The sequence below is a fragment of the Notechis scutatus genome, chromosome 11 (genome assembly GCF_049901735.1).
Source record: "Notechis scutatus isolate UNSWTSFEM ecotype Mainland chromosome 11, rNotScu1.2, whole genome shotgun sequence".
NCBI lineage: Eukaryota > Metazoa > Chordata > Lepidosauria > Squamata > Elapidae > Notechis > Notechis scutatus.
The window spans coordinates 3,451,398-3,471,649 of NC_142019.1; the positions used below are offsets into that span (position 1 = coordinate 3,451,398).

Here is a 20,252-nt window from a genome sequence, read left to right on the forward strand (position 1 = left end):
CAGAGCTTTGTTATCAGCTACAGAGGCCTTCAGGAAAGCCTTGCCAGCCTTACCAGCTGCAGAAGAAATGGGCTGGCAAGGCAGATGTTGGGGTATGCAAGGCCTGGCTACAACTGTCCAAAGGTAAGTAGAAGGGCAGCTCCACCCACCCACCCCCATCCCCACCCTAGCTTAATTTTTACCTGTGCACTCTGGAGTGGGTGGGATCTTAATTAGGGCTTATTTTGGGGATAGGGCTTATAGTGGGCACATGTGTAAAGATCAAGATAGGACTTGCTTTCAGGGTAGGTCATATTTTCAGGGAAAATGGATACTTAAATGTTTAGGAGATTGTCCAATTTTAGAAGACTCTGGACAGCATGCAACATGGGCTGGGCTTGTAATTTAGTTTCTAAGAAGAAACCTAATGGCATTTTTGGATAGCTTAAGCCTTAGGCTAATAGCCACTCTACTAATTTATTCAGAAAACTGAACTCTGGCATAGTGAAATAAACTATAAAGATAACCTTGATGAAGAGCAGCCTGCTACCCTATGTCTTCATTTGTGATCTTCTAGGATTTCCATTGTGTGCCATGGTACTTCCAGAAAACTACACTGCACGAAACATACAATTCATGCCACGTTTGCTACCATCCAGAGAGAAAATATCTTGCTGTAGCAAGGATCCTGCCCACACCATGGTGCAGCTTTTGGTGCTCAGCACAGATGGATCACTTTACCTGCTCACATCCGGGACCAAAGAATTTAAGTCCAAGTTATTAGGAATTAGGTGAGGCAGCCCAGCTAAGGGTCCAGGACATTTGGGCAAATGGGGATGATTCCCATGAGTGGCATTCTCTGGCCCTGATTTCCCCCGAAGAAGAAATGCATCCTATCTTGCCAACTCCCATGCCATGATTGTGTTCATGATGAAAAGGCATTACATTTTATTGCTGTTGGGGGATGTCCATGGATATGACAAGCCAAGATCAGTAATATCCTCATTTGAAAAGAGTGTTGGGAATTGGAATCCACTGTAGTTACAAAGTGAGGGTGTTTCTTAAAACAGTGCTGTTCATTCTTAATTCATTCTGTTTGTTCAAGAAAACAAATCAGAATTTAAGAGAGCGGATTGGGGAAACAATGTAATAACTATGATGGGGCAGATGTATGAGAGTAATAAACATGCCAAGAAAAAAATTTCTCCATTGAAGAATGTAAACCTGTACAAACCAAGTTCAGAGAACTGGTTTAAAAATTTTTTTTACCCTTCTTCCACCCTTTTCCATGGCCTGTGTCCCTTAATTTCACTATCTATTGACACATTCTTGGAGGTTCAATGGTACTGTAGCATTTCATTTTTCTTAATAAAGTCCAGGTGGATTTGGGATGGTGTTTTGTCATGGCCAACATGACTACTATTGTTTTTCCTCAAGGACAGAAATTTAATCTTTGTAGATTTTTAAAAAGATTTAGTGGGAACTTCTGGTGCCATCCTAGAATGTTATCCTGCTAGCATGAGGATTAATAACATATTCCATGTAGAAAAATGGAATTCTGAGAAGTATCCAGGATGGATGGAAACTGAACAAGGAGAGATTCAACCTGGAAATAAGGAGAAACTTTCTGACAGTGAGAACAATCAACCCATGGAACAGAAGTTGCCTTCGGAAGTTGTGGGAGCTTCACTGGAGGCTTTTAAGAAGAGGCTGGACTGCCCTCTGTCAGAAATGGTGTAGGGTCTCCCACTTGGGCGGGGGGTTGGACTAGATGACCTACAAGGTCTCTTCCAACTCTGATTATCTGTTATCCAGGGGTGGGCTTCAAAAATTTCAGCAACTGGTTCTCTGCCTGGTTGCTGGGTGGTCGTGACCATGGTGGGTATGGCCTAGTCAGCCTTCTGCACCACAGTGAAGGGGTGGGGGGTATTTTTGCGTTCCCCAGCCTCCGGAGGCTTTTCTTGAGCTTCTGGGAGGGCAAAAACAGCCTCCCCCAGGCTCCGGGCCCGTTTCTGCCTTCCGGAGCCTCTGGGAGGCTCATTTTTTACCCTCCCGGAGCCTCTGTGTGGGCCCTGCACTTATCTCGCATCCAAAACAGGCTGCGTGGAGACTCCTGGGAGGGGCGGGGCAGAATGGGAGGAGGAGGGTGGGATGGGAGGGGCCAGCCAGGAGTGGGATTTGGCGGTTCTCTGAACCGCCCATAACATTAGCTACGTTTCTCCCAAACCTGGGTGAACCCGTAGCAGCCCACCCCTGGAAGTATCTTTCTTGACCCCTGCACACACTATCTCTAGACTGATTTACTGAGTACACTGAAACAGGGTTATGGGCAATGCAGAATAAATCCCATAAGTCTTAATGATCATTTTTAGATCAGAATCAAAGAAGGACTGAAAACATTTCTCTTAAACAGTTGTATGACTTATGCCTCTCTTGGCCATGAACATGCTTTCCTCAAGATACCAAGTGAAAAAAAAGTACATAAAGTCTCTTTTTTTATATAGACCTGAGGTTCCTGATCAGACAATCAGTGCTGTGGCCACCATTCCAACATTGCCCGATGCTGTGAGTGCCATATTGTTACTTTCTTAAAGTGTCTTGTCTTTCCAAATCCAAGAAACTTGAAGGTGGGAAAGATCAGGGAGAAATGCTTAGAGATGAAATATCTGAATACAAAATAATCAGTGGTGATGTTGGATCTCTTGTGTGTTGATATAACACAGATGGCTAAATGATAGATGTTGTACTGGACCAAGATCCATGTTAATGGTGGTGGTGGCATTTTTTTAAAAAATTATTTGTATCCCGCCATCATCATCATCATCATGACTACAAATAATTCAAAGTGGCAAACATCCAACAACCTTTCCTCCTCCTATTGCCCCACAATAATAATCCTGCGAGGTGAGTTGGGCTGAGAGAGAGGGACTGGCCCAATGTCCCCAGCAGGCTTTCATGGCAAAGGTATGACTAGAACTCCCTATCTCTCAGTGATTTGCCCAAAGTCATCTAGGTAGGTTGAATGCATAAGACGGGACTAGAACTCACAATCTCCTGGCAATTGGCCTCAAAACAGCCAGCTGGCTTTAATGCCTGAGGCAGGACTAGAACTCACAGTCTCCCCTTTCTAGTCTGGTACCTTAACCACTAGATGAAACTGGCTCTTTGTAAATTGTAGCTGTTGGCTTAACACATAGAAGTCATTGGGTTGCTATAAAACAACACCCATGAATGTGTGGAAGATCTGCATGTCATTTTTTCATTTGTGCCAGGTACTAATTTTCTTCTGGATTGGTGTCATTAATCTGATGGATACCACGACAGATGAGATCATTTGCCGATTCATGATGGCACCTTCATATAAAGTGGCATCACCTTGGCAGCCAGTTTTTTCCATGGATACAACTGGCAGGTGGTTAGCCATCCAAGGTAAGGAGTTCTGGAAATGCAACGTACACCGCAAGCACATAAGGAGAGGCAGGGTATATTTTCTTTCTTTACGCATGTCTTGAATTTCTTCAATTGCTTTCTCAGCTCTCAAGTGCTGACTCATCTTCAGCTTTTCTTTCTGTCTCTACTTTAGAAGAGGGTTGTTAGATCCTGCTAGTATCCTCCTTGGAGCACTTCCACAGTGCCATCATTTTATAAAGCATTTTGAAGGCGATTAACAGTTGTTTCCATGTTTGTTGGTCTCAGAGCACTGAGGAGGGCAGGTAGCTCAATATGTCTTGCTTGATTTCTCCGTTAGTACTGTGTTTCTCACATAATAAGACCGGGCCTTATTTTTTTGACCCCGAAAAAACGGCTAGGATGTCTTTTCGTGGGTGACTTAATTCCCCCCCCTTCCATCCTCGGGTGGGTGGGCGGGCGGCGACAGCTTGGATATTCGGGAGACCTTCGGGTTCAGGCCACCGTTGCTTTCCCTTCTCCCTTGCTGCCGCGGCGTTAGAGCAATGCCGCGGCATTTGGCACAGCCACGTGCGGCCAGTCAGGGCTCCTCCTGCAACCGGGCCCTGAGGAGACACTTGGCTTCAGGCGCTCCCGTCTTCCCTTTGCTTCGAAGGTAAAGCAAATTATTTTACAAAGCCTCCCCTGCCCGAGAGGGCAGCCCAGCCACGTGGGAGGCTAATTTCCGGGGCCTCTTCCGTTCCTCCCTGACCTCCCTACACTGCGCGCCTCTGGCTGGTCCCTTCAGCCCAGTGAGCTCTTCCACCTCAAAGAAAGGCCAGGCGGGCGGCTGTGAAGCAGCAGCAGCGGGTCTGAGCCGCTCGCAGCGAAACAGCCACCACCCTTAGCCCGACGCGGGAGAACGAGCGAGGTTAGCGCCCGCCAGCCCGTCCTTCCTGCCTTTGGAGGCACCTGCACCAGCGCCTCCGCGGCTTGGTTTCCCCTACCGGCGGGTCCTCCTTTCGTGCGGAGGGCTGCGGGGAAGGCGCTCGCCCGAGAGGATCTCTCCTCTCTCTCCCCGCAAGGTCAACGTCTGCGCTGCGGAGGAGAGGGCTGCAGCCAGTTCCTCCTGCTTGCTGAGAGGTGAGGAAGCCGCGGCTCGCCCGGGTGAGATTTGGGAACGAGGGGCAGGAGGAGGCACGCACACACCCGCAGCTCACTTTCCCAGCTCTGCCCAGCCCTTACGGCTCTGGCGCGGCCCTGGCAGGATGAGCGGAGGGTCCGGCGGGAGGTGCTCGCTGCCCGCCAGGGCCGCGCGAGAGCCGTGAGGGCTGGGCAGAGCTGGGAAAGTGAGCCGCGGGTGTGTGCGTGCCTCCTCCTGCCCCTCGTTCCCAAATCTTGCCCGGGCGAGCCGCGGCTTCCTCACCTCTCAGCAAGCAGGAGGAACCAGCTGCAGCCCTCTCCTGCACAGCGCAGACGTTGACCTTGCGGGGAGAGAGAGGGAGAGATCCTCTCGGGCGAGCGCCTTCCCCCGCAGCCCTCCGCACGAAAGGAGGACCCTCCGGCAGGGGAAACCGAGCCGCGGAGGCGCTCAGTGCAGGTGCCTCCAAAGGCGGGAAGGACGGGCTGGCGGGCGCTAACCTCGCTCGTTCTCCCCGCGTCGGGCTAAGGGTGGTGGCTGTTTCCGCTGCGAGCGGCTCAGACCCGCTGCTGCTGCTTCACAGCCGCCCGCCTGGCCTTTCTTTGAGGTGGAAGAGCTCACTGGGCTGAAGGGACCAGCGCGTCAGAGGCGCGCAGTGTAGGGAGGTCAGGGAGGAACGGAAGAGGCCCCGGGAAATTAGCCTCCCACGTGGGGTTGGGCTGCCCTCTCGGGCAGGGGAGGCTTTGTAAAATAATTCGCTTTATCTTCAAAGCAAAGGGAAGACGGGAGCGCCTGAAGCCAAGTGTCTCCTCAGGGCTCCGGTTGCAGGGAGGAGCCCTGACTGGCCGCACGTGGCTGCGCCAAACGCCGCGGTGTTGCTCTAATGCCGCGGCAGCAAGGGAGAAGGGAAAGCAATGGTGGAAGGTCTCCCGATATGAAGTGCCCCACCAATGCAGGCAGCACCATATCCGGGCATGCAACAAAAGTACTTCCTAACGGCAAGTCCCCCCCGCTTCCCCCCCCCCCCATTTTGCATGTTTAATATGGGGCTTAATTTGGGGGGAGGTGCTTAATTTGATTTTATGCCAATAAAACATGGTGGGGCTTCCTATTGGTGGAGGCCGTATTGTTGGAGAAACACGGTATAATTCTTGATTAATCAATCCAAAGTGAACCTTCTAAAATAGCATTTATATAGAAGGAAGGCTAAAAACATCTCTAACTCTAAGCTTGCAATCATACAGGGGAGTCTAAGGTTGGTAAAGCAGAAATGGAGACCATCTTTATTTATGACTTCAGTACGTATTCTTTCATGGAAACATTTGCTGCAAAAGCTCAGAATCTCCCTGCTGCCTCTCCAGAATTGACCTGGGACAGACGTTGTGATCTTTTTTTAAACAACAAGTAAGTTGACAAGCCACATTCCCCTATGGGGATATTCTTATGCAATGAGACTAACTGTGGAGTTCTCTTTTTATCTGCAAACTTCTTATGCGATTGATGTGCATCATCTAATGCTTTACGGGCAACTGGCCAATTAAGTTGGAGTTGAGATATCCATTTGTCTAGCGACTGGATGTTAGGTCTTTCACGAGGAAGCTCAGGTATGGGTACAAAGTCTTGTCCTGACGCCACTTTAAAGGGGGTGAACCCAGTACTACTATGGACAGAATTGTTGTATGCCACCTCGGCAAATGGCAGTAAGTCAGCCCAATTATCCTGTTGATAATTTATGTAACATCTGAGGTATCGTTCTAACACTGCGTTAGTTCTCTCACAGGCCCCATTGGTTTGGGGATGGTGGGTGGAGCTTAGCCCCTGGGCGGAGCCTATTAACTTCAAGAATTCCCTCCAAAAGTTTGAGGTGAATTGAACCCCTCGGTCAGAAATTATACATTCAGGAACACCATGCAGTCTATAGATATGTAGTATGAATAGTTTAGCCAACGATTTTGCAGAGGGAATCTTAGAGCAAGGTATGAAATGCGCTTGCTTGGAGAACAAATCGGTTACTACCCAAATAACCATGTGTCCAGTGCTCTCGGGTAACTCCACTATAAAATCCATAGAAATTTCCTTCCAAGGAGCTGTTGGCCTGGCCACATTCTGTAACAGACCAGCTGGCTTACCAGGAGGCCTTTTTGCTGAGGCGCAAACTGAGCAGCTAGCCACATAAGTCTCAATGTCCTTTTTCAACGACGGCCACCAAAATTGTCGCTTAACGAGGTGTAAGGTCTTCACGAACCCAAAGTGACCAGCCGCTTTGGAATCAAGGGCCTGTTGCAATATTTGACTTCTCAATGTCTCTGGTACATACAGTTTCGCTCCCATCCAGGCTAAACCATCTCTAACTGTACAGTTATTTGAATGCGCCAGGAACCACTCATCCAGTTTCAAGGCTTCCTTTAATTGCCCTGTCAAATCACTCGACAAATCTGCTTCTTGCTTCTTCTTTTGCGCTCTAGTGACCACCGGGGCGGCCAGCTGTTTGGTTGAAACAATCGGCCGTATCACTTCCTGACGAACACTGTTATATTGAGGCAGTCTAGATAAAGCATCCGCCATAAAATTCCTCCCCCCCTGGATGTACTTCAGTGAAAAGTTGAACTGCTTAAAATACTGGGCCCACTGAACTTGTTTAGGAGACAGTTTCCGAGGCGTCTTTAAGGCCTCCAGGTTCTTATGGTCAGTCCATACCTCAAACGGGTGTTTCGCTCCTTCCAAGAAATGTCTCCACGTCAATAGAGCCCAACGAACTGCAAAAGCTTCCTTTTCCCAGACAGCCCACCTTCTTTCGGTTTCAGTCAGTTTACGGGAGGTGTAGGCGCAGGATTGTAGAGTTCCCTTTTCATTGATTTGAAGTAGGACCGCTCCAACTGCCACATCACTCGCATCGGCTTGGATCACGAACGGGGCATCCATGTCCGGGTGCTTTAGCACTGGTTCTGCAGCGAACAGTCGCTTCAACTTTTCAAAGGCGGCTTGGCATTCCATGGACCACTCCAGCGGTTTGCTGGGCTTTGGTTTCACCTCCCCTTTGGTTTTCAAGAGATTGGTGATAGGCATTGCTATCTTAGCAAAAGACGGGATGAATTGCCGGTAAAAGTTGGCAAATCCTAAGAAGCTTTGAAGTTGTTTTCGGGTGCGCGGTGGGGCCCACTCCAACACCACCCGCACCTTCCCTGGGTCCATTTCGATACCCTCGTGTGAAATGCGATACCCCAAATAGTCAATTTTCTCTTGATGGAATTCACATTTGGACAGTTTAGCATACAGTTTAGCGGCTCGCAGCTTCTGTAGTACTGAACGTACCAGTTTCACATGTTCATCCCAAGTTTCCGTGTAAATAAGAATGTCATCAAGGTAAACCAAAACCCCCTTGTATAAATGTTCATGTAACACCTGATTGATCATCTGCATGAATACGGCTGGAGCCCCCTGCAGGCCAAAGGGGAGAACATTGAACTGGAAACAACCCATTGGGCAATTAAAAGCGGTTTTCCACTCATCCCCTTCTTTAATTCGGATTCGGTAATACACTTCTCTCAAGTCCAATTTCGTGAAAATTTTCCCTTTAGCCAGGTGGGCTAACATGTCCTTCATTAGGGGGAGGGGGTACACGTTTTCCACAGAAATAGCATTCAGGTTTCTATAGTCCACTACCAAATGCTTGGAGCCATCTTTCTTTTCACGGAACAACACTGGGGCTGCTACCCGAGGTCTAGCGGGTTGGATGAAACCACGTTTCAGATTCTTATCGATAAATGATCTCAGCTCTTCCAATTCCCATGGTGTCATCGAATATAACTTTGGTTTCGGGAGCGTCACCCCCAGCAGAATTTCAATACTACTATCTGTTGACCGATGGGGGGGGGAAGCTCGTCTGAAGCCTTTTCGCTGAACACTTCTTTTAAGTCCCAATATTCTTTCGGAATCTTTTCCTCCCCCTCCAAGTTTTCGGTACCTGTGGAGGCTAGCTCAACCGGATTCTGAAGCCTCTGTTGGGATGGCCCCTCTCCTTCCGGTCGCTGATTGGTGCGTATGCGTAACGACCCCTTCCTCCAGTTCACATGGGGATTCCACTTGCGGAGCCAGGGCAATCCTAGTATTAATGGTTGCTCCATTCCAGGGGCCACAATAAAACACAAAGTCTCTTCATGCTCCCCCATGGTCATCTCTAGGGGTTCCGTTATGAAGCGTGCAGGGCAACCCCCCACCACTGATCCATCTAATTGGCAAAAGGCTATGGGCGTTTCTAAAGTTCTCAGTCTGATGCCCATCTCCTCGACCACTTTCATGTTGATTACACATCTCATGCACCCAGAGTCTAGCAAGGCTAACATCTCCCCTTCGGTCCCTGAAGTGGGTACCCTTAACTTTACTGGAATGGTCATGGGGCCCTTATTTGGACTTACCAGGAAGTCATCTTCTGAGTCGGACTCACTCTCTTCAAGGAAGGTCGGAGGTCCCAGCTCTCCTCCTGCCGGAGGGGCGACCTCTACAACCTCCCCCATTTTTAGCGCGGTTTCGCGAGGCTTGGCTGGGGGATTTTCAGATTTCCTCCCTCCTCTCTGCACCCCCTTTGGATCCAGCTTGACCCTGCAGTCCGCAATCCGGTGGCCCTCCTTCCCACATTGAAAACAGGCAGTGGATTTGGGTCTTGCCATCACTCCTCCCTTCGGAGGCTTAGGGGCCTCTTGGAAGCATGGGGGAGATGGCTTGCTCCATCTAGCACCCCCCCCCCTGCATCTGCTTCGGGTCAAATCTATCTCCACTTCCTCTGCCAGCAAGTACCACAGTTGCAAATCCTTGGGATCCCTTCTGGAGATACACATCTGGTATACGTCTTCATTTAGACCATCTTTGTAGGCTTCTATCAGGGCTCCCTGGGACCAGCCTCGGTTATGGCATGCCAGCTGTCTAAACTCTTGGGTGTAGTCGGCCACTGACCTCCTCCCTTGATTTATGGTTTTCATCCTGATCCTGGCCTTTCTCTCCGCCAGTGGGTCCTCAAATCTTGCCCGCAACGCAGTCATGAATACATTGTAATTCCGCAGTTGGGGGGAGTTATCATTATGCAAAGTCACCATCCACTCTGCCGCTATTCCCTCCAGGGCCCTGGTAACACATCTCACTTTGGCTGCTTCAGAGGTGAACTCTTCCCCATATTCCTCCATATAGCTCCAAACTTGTGCTAGGAAGAAACCCAAGTCTTTGGGATTTCCCCCAAATTTCACTTCTAACGGAGGCAGCTTGAGAACTCTGCGTCTTCTAGGAATCACACCTCTGGCTGGGGGCCCTGGGGCTGCAGCTGGTTGCTGCGCTGGCGCAGGCTGAGCTATGGGGGTGGGGGCAGCCTGGCTGTCTCTGGCTGAAGTTGCTCCCCCTTCCCCCTCATACCTTGGAGCGACGTGAGGCTGTCCAAAAGCTTCATTAAGGAGCTGCCTGGCTTGATCCAGCAAAAATTCTCTCTTTTCCTTCTCTTGCCATGGCCCCTCTCCCCCACACTGCCGGGTCGTGGTGATTCAAGGGGGGGGAGGCTCGTCGGGATCCTTCCAGCCAACACCCAATGACCATCTGGGCCTCTCAGCTGGAATTTCCTCCAGAGTAAGGTCAGCTAGCAAGTCGGCTGCTGGCACCTCCGGTATCAGCCGATTCCCCCCCCCCCCACAGCTCCAAGATCCTCTTCTTCACTAGCTGGAGATGACATGATGTCAAACCCCCTCAGTAGAAAACTGGATATTTTCTCCGGGTGGGCTGGTGATGAGATTCAGAATAATGTCAGCCTGTGCTCCATTCAAAATCCAAGAAAGAAATACTTAGACTCCATTGATTAGAGAAAAGAAATCTTTTACTGAAAATTGAAGTGGTAGCTTCAGATAAAATTCTGAATCTGAGAAATTAGGCACGCAGATCACATATACAAAGGGATGGAATTGTTCCCACCCCCCAAAGTTCAAAAGATTCTTCCAATTAAAAGTTCTGGATATGGTCATGTGGGCATCTTCAGGTGGTGATGAGGCCTCTGTCCGTTGACCTTGACATATTTTGATAAAGTTTTGCAGTTGCGCAGAGAAAAGAAAGCTAAGCAAGGAATAGAAACTTAAGAGCAGGAATTTATACTCCCCCCCCCACTCCTCATTTATACAACACAAGAATGTAACACCTCCAGCTCTCTTCCCAGACATATCCCCTCCCACCGTTACTTATGGCAGCCAAAAGATGCAAAGCAGTAGAAAAGATCTTGAAGGCTGACACTAACTTTTTTCATGAATGACTGCTCTTTTTCTTTTCTTTTTTAAAAAAAGCAAAATTGGTACCCTTCTAAAACTGCTGCCAAATTAATCACCCTGAAAGACAGAATTAAATATATTGTAGGAAGGCATAGTAACTGTATTTAATGTCTTTAATTTCATTAAATATGGGTTTTTTTTGCTGTGGTTTTTCCCATAGTTTGGTTTGGTCCATTTACTTTTCTGGAATGTAGCCTCTGGTCAAATTCAGCCCTCAACTTCCAAAATCTTCTTTAAATCTTAGAAAAAGATCTTTACTGTTTCTAGCTGAACTCTTTTTTCAGTCCTACTTATCCTAGGGGGGGGGAAAAAACCTACAATTTCCACAATACGTTCCTGAAATGTGCACTTTATCCATAAAATCACTAGATGGCAATATGACGTGTGTTATGAATTTATGAATAGTTAGTTCTACACTTAGAAGATGAATAAAGAGATAGGTGTTGCTTCAAACAAATGAGGATAATGTTTAATAATTATGCAAGTTATAAACAAGGAAAATTCCAGTTGGGTTTATTTGGTTTCATCTTAGCTTGCTATGTGAACGTAGACTACAAGCTTTATATAGTGCACAAACTGAGTCACTCTTGGTTTGTCTGGCCCAATGTTGTCCATGGTGGCAGCTATTAGTTTTGGGTGTGGAACTTTTTAATTCTTCAAAGCCTTTCATTGGAATTGTCAAAGGACAGACTTGGGGCCTCTAGGATCAAGGCACTTGTTTTTGTTCAAAGGCCATTTCTGCTCCCAGTGCCAAAATATTTCCTGCTTTGCTCAGCATTGGGACTTTTACTATCATGGTTTGTGGCCATGACTTTGACAAGACACAGCCAAGGGAACAGTGAAATAAAAACTGAGCCCACAGATTTTGGGAAGAGCAAGAGGCTTGGAAGTGACCCTCCCTAGTTTCTTTGGCTGTAAAGGAAATGGTGGAGGGAGAGATGTACTTTCAGACTTACACAATTCTGTTCGGGTAGCTTCACAGTAACAGAATAACAGAGTTGGAAGGGCCCTTAAACCATTCCAGACAATCAGAAAAATGGCTGTTCTTAAAAACAGTATTGGACCACCTACAGCTTCTGGAGGCAAGTGATTCCACTGATTAATCGTTCTAACTATCGGGAAATTTCTCCTTAGTTCTAGGTTGGTTCTCTCCTTGTGTTGTGGCCCGCCGGTGGCTGACGGAGCTGGCAGCAGAGTCAGACAGCGAGGAGGTTGGGGAGGAACCTGGGCCAGTCCTGGAGGCTGAGGAACGCTTGGACGAGGGCTCTGTGTCAGAGGCAGAGATGGGGCCAGGGCAGGCTGGCAGTCATCAGCTGCCTTCCAGCTCGGACAGTAGTGAAGCAGGGGAGCTTCTGGAACTGGTTCCCAGCCTGTGCATGCGCAGAGCTTCCAAAAGGAAGGAATAATTAAGAACTCAGGGTCCACGAGGGAGTAAGGTCACATGGTGAATGGTGAATGGCTCCTCCCAATCAGGATTAAAAGAGGAGCAAAAGGGGAGGGGGCTTTGGCAGGAAACAACTCACTCGCTCGTTCGTTTGTTTGTTCCAGCCTCGTGAAGATTTGTCTGTGTAATCCAACCCTTCCCTGTCAGCACTGCGTGTGAAAATATTTACCGGGCAGCTTTCCAAGATAGATAAGGTCTGAGCTAATTAGTATACCTTTGTAAGACTGTTTGCCAAGCTGTTGGCTGAATGTGAATACACTAAATTCACATTCATTTAATAAAAGAGGTCTTACCAGGACTAGGAGTTGGTTTAGTGCTTTTGGGGGAAGCCTAAGACAGAACACCTTGATTGGTTTCTTTCCATGGTTTCTTATCACAACTCAAGAAATCAGGGTCTCTTCTTAGCCTCTTGCCCTGTCTATATTCCTGCTGAGAGCTCAGGTGCCTTTTATCTGACCCTTTCCTTGCTGAGTCTCATTGCTCTGCCTTTGATGGTCATTCCCACATGCCATGACAGTTACCTTTTGGATTGGGTGCCTTCTCCCAACTCTTCACACTCTGAACAGAGGGAGCTTGCCAGGAATTAAACCAGAGAAGAACTCTTTGGTAGAACATATTTTCAGTATGCTAAACTAACACTCTTTAGCAGAAGCAGCTGTTAAACGCAATGCCCTATTTATAGAGTTATTGTGCCGATCTATTTGCAAAGGCTGCTAAAATCCTTTTGCTGGAAGCACTGTGAAAACTTAAAAGTGCCATACAAATCCAGGAGCAACTATTTGCAGCCTGGAGAACCTGGTCACAAATAAGTTAACCCCCCAGGCAATGAAGACCAAATGGGTTCAGCCCAGGGAGCTGGAATCACTGTTTTATATCTCCTGGCTAGTTTGCAGAGGCTGTCCACAATTAGCCAACAGATGCCAGAATGCTGGAGCCAGCTGCAGGAATATGCAGCTACCTTGAAAAGGAAGATGTTTGGTGAAGTGAACGTGTATCAGGAGTCCAGGTTGGTTCTCTTCTTTGTTGTCCCCATCCCCCCCGAGACAGATGCTGAACCGTAATTGCTTTGACCAACCCAGAACAGATGTTGTTCTTTGTGTTTCCTATAGCAAAGATGCTTGGCAGATATTTTGCATGTCAACTCAGGCTAATTTCAGGCAATAGAGAATTGTACTTCAAATATGTGCATGGTAACAGATTGAGTTCCCTATTTCTATACTTACCTCCTTCATTAGCTGGGTTAAAAAGTGCCCATGTTTCCTTCGCTCCACCGCTTTTGACAATGGTTGCTACATGTCACATTTAAAGCCACGTAGCTGAAGAAGTTTTTTTTTTCAGAAGTGAAATGAAAAAGATTAATTAACCTAACCACTTGGTGAATTTTAACAGCCAGAATTCTCAGCAATGGCTGTGCTGACGTGGGCATTCTGGCGGGTAACATAACATCCACTTGTTTGAAAGTTCATTTCAAGCTGAGCAAAATATTTTGGATATAATTAGACAGGTTTTGAAACAGGGTAGGTCTTTTGATGATTATTTGCAAAAGCCCTATTGTGTTTATTTATATATATAAAAGCAAAATACCATTCATGCATCATCACAAAATCTCCAGAACTGTAAAGCCTATGAACTTGAAATTTGGCATGTATGTTCCTCTTGGCTTCTAGGTGCTCACTAAGAAAGGATTTTTCAAAATGACCATCAGAGCAATAGTATTTCCTATATTATTATTAACACGCTCTGAGGCTAAGGAGTTCTACTCCCCTCCCCACCTAAAAAAAAATCTCTTCCAAATGCAAAACACAAGCAGAGGAGAGGAGTTTCAGTTTTAGTTTCACAGCACCAACTAGCATTAGTACAGAACAGTTGAGCTAAGCCACGCCCAGGCTCTTTGCTATCTCCTTGCTCACACAGCAAATACTGCTTCACTTTCAAAACAGCCCTCAACTCTCTTACACACTGACAGGACACTAGCCAGATGTATACCAATGGATGCTGGTAGGCAGAGGCAGAATTTTTTCCCCTTATTTTCCTCTCCAAATCTAAGCCTGATCACATAGTTTTGTAGCGAAGCAAGGGTATAGAGCTAGTCCTGTATATTTGCTGTGATATATTAAGGAGTTACCATGGATGTGGCAAGACTCTGTTTCAAAAGTTGACTCTGGCATTTTTCTCTAAATCAAACGTCCAGTGAGAAGGGAAATTTGTGAGTATACTTTCTACTCAAACCTGCTACTCTTGTGCAAAGACTGGATTCAGAGATTTCAGTCAAAGGCAGCTTGAACAAATCAGATTTTGCTTCTGAATTCATACAGATTTTTAAAAAATGACTCTAAATAAGTCCAGCAACTTGATGGCTTCTTGTGCATGCATACAAGGGTACTTTCCCCAAGTCTTTCTGAATCAGTTAAGGCAAACTGAGGTTTTGTTTCCTCCCTCAGTTTTTAAGGGTTGGGGAAAGGAGGCTTGCCTTTGCTTTTTAGACCGCACAGAGCCCATTTTAGAAAGTACACTAAACTTTTTGTTTATTTTCCATCTCAAAAGGAGGGAAAAATTTGCGGTCAGACTATATTGTATTGCAGAATTCTGGAAAGGATCTGAGGGCCACAAAAATGGGTTGGCGGACATATTATCTTTCCTAGCAATAACCTGTCCATTTTGTACCATACCTATTGATAGGCCTTCTATTGAAGGGCAGGCTAATCACTGGACAACGGAAAAATAAAAAAATGTACTTAGGGGACACTTGATTCGCTAGCCACTAGGAATACTGACTACTGATATCTAGAATCCTGTGCATTTGCCTTTACTTTCCACTTTATGTTGTTTCTAACATCATAAAAATAAGCTCTCTTATATCAGTTCTTTTCTGTTTTAGCTTTTTTCCTAGGACTAGTGAAGAAATATTACATGTTGAACCGACACCTGAAACACCATCAACCTAAGTAGCAACTTTGCCATCTGATTCCATTGTTGGATGCTTTTGAATAGCATCTGGTTTCTAGCAACCACATTTAGAGGAAAGGAACAAAGTCAGAAACCAGTTGTGGAAGAATTCAACATGGGAAGAGTCTCCGGTTGCCCTTAGAGGTTCAAGGGGTAATCTCTGTTACACAGTTCAAAGTGCAGGAGAGAGGGACCAAATGCCTGGGAAATTAAGGTCTATGATGCTAAGGAACATACAAGAAATCTCTACCAATATACTTGTTTCTCTTCCTTTTTGCACCTGCTCAGACAGATCTTAAGCCTGCCGATAAAGCCTTCATTCGGTTATTTATTATTATTATTATTTTAAAAAGATGGACCTGAGCAATAGATGTCATTAGTACTCTTTTTACAAATAAACATAGCTGTTACTGTCATAATATTGGAACTTTCAGAAAATGAAATAATCTGGTACGATCTGATTACAATTTCAATTTCATTGGGTAGACATCCACTGATAGTTAATGTGGTATTCCTAAGCCAATAGAGGGCATTCTTCAACAGAATCATCACCCATTTAGGAGGATCAGATGTAACAACAGATCATGGTTTAGCACTATGTGAGTAAAGGAAGAGAAACCTGGGGATCTTTTTCCTTTCCTCCCGCCATCGCAATTCCATTTCCTTGATTCCATTCAATGTGACCCTGAAATAACGAATTGCTAAATCACAGAACATTTTAAGTCATAATGTTGCTTGTGTACGGTGTGATGTGTTTTGTGAATCTAGCCATTGTTGCTTCTGAATCACTGGCTAGCTCAGTGAGCTTGGCAAACCCAGCAAATCAAGCAATTCAGGGTTTAGCACAAATTGAAAAACCAGTTATAACCTGGGCTGATAAATAGTTGGCCTGCTCTCACTCATCGGCCTTTGGTCAAAACAAAACAGCAAATTGTAATTTAATTCTTACAATCCTGAAATAAGTAACTTCCTTTCTCAGTTTACTTGGTCTGAAGTTTCTGGCTGAAACTTTACTTGTTCGGTGTGTGTGTGTGTGTGTAGAGGGAAAATGTTTCAGGAAGCTTGTTTCTGTGGTTGCAGATTTGCAACAGCTGTCCATTGGTGACTATTAGAGGCTGTATTCAACAAATAGAATTTTAGCAGCTTGGCAGTCCACAAGAGAGCACTCATGCAACACATCCCAATTCTACGGGTTCCTTTAACAGCTTCCCTTTGCTGCAGTCCAAATGGACATCAGCAATGTGTTTTAGGGAACTAAATAGGAATGCTCAGTATTAAACACAATTGGCTTCATCCTATTACATCAGCCTGTCCCCAGATATATTGTAGACCCCGTAAGTTAAAGAACTCTGATCGGTGAGATCCAGGAAGAGAACCTTCTCTGCTGTTGCCCCTACCCTGTGGAATATTCTCCCCCCTCTCCCCCAGAGGTGAGGCCCTACTCTCTGGGCCTTCCAGAAAGGGGTTAAAACATGTCTCTGGTCTTGTGTGGGCAGGGATGGGATTCAAATTTTTTAACAACCGGTTCTGTGGGCATGGCTTAGTTGGTGGGCGTGGCTTGGTGGTCATGTTATTGGCTGGGCATGGCCAACTCAATATCACTCACATCGAGGGACGCATCTCCTCGCCTGGCCTCTCATGACTGTGGGGATGCTGCAACAGTCGTAAGTGTGAAAAATGGTCATAAGTCACTTTTTTCAGTGCCATTGTAACTTTGAATGGTCCCTCCACACAAGCAAAGTACCAGCAAAGGAGGGGAAAAAAACTCCAGAGAAGTTCCTGAGACAGGAAGTCTAGTCCTGCCAAGACTGTAATAAGGGTTAACAGAGAGGCAGTTTCTGTAAGCAACACCAGAATGTTTCCCTCCTGCTTTTCTTACAGGATTAGGCCAGTAATTTCTTCTAACAAGTGGTTCTCCGAACTGCTTAGAATGTTAACAACCGATTCTAGCGAATAGGTGCGAACCAGTAGAATCCTACCCCTATGTGTGGGGAACCCAAAGGAGCACACAGTCATGGGGTTGGTTGGTGCCATGATAGCCCACCCTGTCCCTTTGTCGACTAATTTTTAACAAGAATTAATTATTCTTGACTCCTAATTTTTTCTTTTAAAACATTGAATTTTTAATACTAATGTTTTAATTCTAGCATTTTAATTTTTACATACTGTTTTTGTGTTTTGATGTTTTATCATACACCACCCAGAACCCCTCTTTGGGGGAGATGGGGCGGTGGTGTTGAGGATTGTGAAAAATAAACAACAAACAAACAAACAAATCCAATAGATCATTGTAGATGCTCCATTGCTGGAGGTTTTTAAGAGCCTCGGTGGCGCAGTAGTTAGAACGCAGTACTGCAGGCTACTTCTGTTGACTGCTGGCTCCCTGCAATTTGGCAGATCAAATCTCACCAGGGTCAAGGTTGACTCAGCCTTCCATCCTTCTGAGGTGGGTAGAATGAGGACCCAAATTGTTGGGGGCAATAGGGGGGCAACTCTGTAAACTGCTTAGGGAGGTCTGTAAAGCATTATAAAGCGGTATATAAGTCTAAGTGCTATCACTATTGCTATTAAGAAGAGTTTGGACAGCCATTTATTTGAAATGGTAAATGTTACGAACTAAGCAAATGCATTGGTTTTGAATCCTAATAGTTTTACTTCCACAGCAGGCTCATAATCCTGCACTTCTGATTGGCCCGCAGTTAGCAGATTGTGATTGGTCGTCTCTGGCTAATCTGATTGGCTGACAGCGGGTCGCCGCCGATTGGACGCTTCCAGCGTGGCAAACTTGAATCATGGGACATTGTGACAGCAGCCAGCTCTATAAAAGGAGCTGCTGCTGCCCAAGCCTTCGTTCCTTTGCTGAAGTCACTAATAAAGAGTTGAGTCACTATTCGATGCCTCGTCTCCGTTCCTTGCGCCCACTCCTCCAGATCTAACACTGGCGACGAGGATGGGATGCGGAGACGATAGAGCTGACTGAGCACTCGCTGAGCACCAAACAGAGCACGTGGATAAGAGCGCACCCGCTAGTGACAGAATGACCAGCACGCCATACCACCCGCTCCATTTGACCTGGCTAACGAAGACTGGGACTCGTATATGGACAGGTTCCAGATGTTCCTGGAGACCAACAATCTAAAAGATGCTACGCCTGGCAAGAAATGAGCTGTATTCCTGACCCATTGCGGGCCCGCCGTTTTTAAAATGGCAAAAGCACTTGTGAAACCGGCCGAAGTCAAGACAATGGATTGGGACAACCTCGCGCCAATCCTCCGGGCCCATTATGCACCAGCGGTGCCAACACTCATCAGAAGACACGAGTTTTACCAGAGGGACCAACAGAAAGGCGAGAGTGTTGGAGACTTCATCACTGATCTAAGGAACCTGGCGGGACTTTGTGGCTTCGCAAACCTCGAGGAAGCCATGAGAGACTGAATTGTTCTGGGCCTAGAAGACCCTATGACCCAGAGCAAAATTATGGCGAAGGGGGACATTGGCCTCGCCGATGTCATCGCCGATGCTACTGCAGCAGAAGCAACCAGGAAATCAGCTGCTCGAATGCGCCGAGCGAACGCACCGCACCGCCAACTCGCCAGTGACACTACGCCTTTCTCCGAGAAGCACACAACGACCACCCACCATGAAGACCTCGAATCCTGATCAGAAAGCGAGGAAGAGGAGGTCAACCGCCTCAGGTCAGAACGCGACCAGCGAGACCAGCGTTCGGAACCCTAAATCTTCGCGACAATGCGCTGGATGCAGGGGTAATCACCCGCGATCAGACTGCAAATTCCTAGATGCACTCTGCCATTCCTGTGGAAAGAGGGGCCACATCGCAAAAGTATGCAGAAGCAAGCGAGGATCCAGCCCAACCCGAAGAGAATATAATTTCCGGCAGACAACAGGCACCCCACCAATAAATTGGGACCGCCTAAACAACCAATGGAGCCACTACTACTACAGAAATAGAGCACCCGCCAATTCAACTAGACGAGAAGAGACCCATCAAACCAGCACCATCGGCCACGCTTCATCCCTGGATGCAAGGAAAATCCGAGTGAAGGTCACCATTGCGAATCAACCATGTGTTATGGAAGTCGACTCCGGGTCGTCCTTATCAATGTTCTCTTGGAAAACCCTCAAACAGCTGATCCCTGACATCCGTCGCCAGGACCTCAGCACTCAAAAAATCATATTAAAAGACTACCAAGGAAACAGAATCCCAGTTGCCAGTACCAGCCACGTCCAAGTATCTTTCAAAGACCACACTGCAACTCTTCCTCTTACCATCGTCAATCGAGATCGGCCCAGCTTGCTAGGTTTGCAGTGGTTCGCGCCGCTAGGAATTGAACTAGCAGGCATCCACCAGACCGGAAGCGATGACTGGGAAGCGGCCCTCGTCCAGGAATTCCAGGACGTGTTCACCGAGAAACTAGGCAAGTACAGAGGATCCCCCATATCATTTAATCTCAGCCCTGATGTTGCACCCATTCGCCTTAAGCCTCGTCGAGTGCCATTTGCACTCAAGCCAAAGATTGATGAACAATTGGACAAATTAATAGCCCAGGGCGTGTTGGAACCGATTGACCACGCCCGATGGGAGACCCCAATTGTAACCCCCATAAAACCTGACGGATCCTTGAGAATTTGTGGGGACTACCGGGCCACCCTAAATCACGCGCTTCAGCAGAGCGCTTACCCTGTACCTGTGGTCCAACACCTTCTTCATTCCTTGGGAGGTGGAAAAATATTTGCAAAATTGGACCTAGCCCAGGCGTACCAGCAGCTGCCCGTAGATGCACAGACTGCAAAAGCCCAGACTATAGTCACGCACAGGGGTGCATTTAAGTGTAATAGACTCCAATTCGGAGTGAGTGTAGCACCGGGTATTTTCCAAAGTCTGATGGAGAGACTGTTACAGGGCATAAAAGGGGTTGCGCCCTACTTCGATGATGTCTTGATAGCTGCCCCCACTAGAAGCCTATTAGAAGAACGACTCAGAATGGTTCTCCAGAAATTCAAAGACGCTGGCCTGAAGGTCAAGAAGGACAAGTGCCAACTA

At 46.9% G+C, this 20,252-nt stretch overlaps 1 protein-coding gene across 2 annotated transcripts in view; it reads left to right on the plus strand.

Annotated features, from left to right (window-relative positions):
* The window catches only part of WDR93 (WD repeat domain 93), a 29,961-nt gene extending 14,313 nt beyond the window's left edge, over positions 1-15,648 (plus strand). For both annotated transcript variants that reach the window (XM_087972603.1, XM_087972602.1), the window contains exons 13-18: positions 557-770; positions 2,484-2,544; positions 3,252-3,408; positions 5,752-5,911; positions 13,131-13,250; positions 15,123-15,648. In XM_087972603.1, coding sequence (XP_087828729.1) covers positions 557-770; positions 2,484-2,544; positions 3,252-3,408; positions 5,752-5,911; positions 13,131-13,250; positions 15,123-15,189 — 779 coding nt within the window. In that variant the 3' untranslated portion in view covers positions 15,190-15,648. The remainder of the gene's footprint in view (positions 1-556; positions 771-2,483; positions 2,545-3,251; positions 3,409-5,751; positions 5,912-13,130; positions 13,251-15,122) is intronic.
* Positions 15,649-20,252: the final 4,604 nt, after the last annotated feature.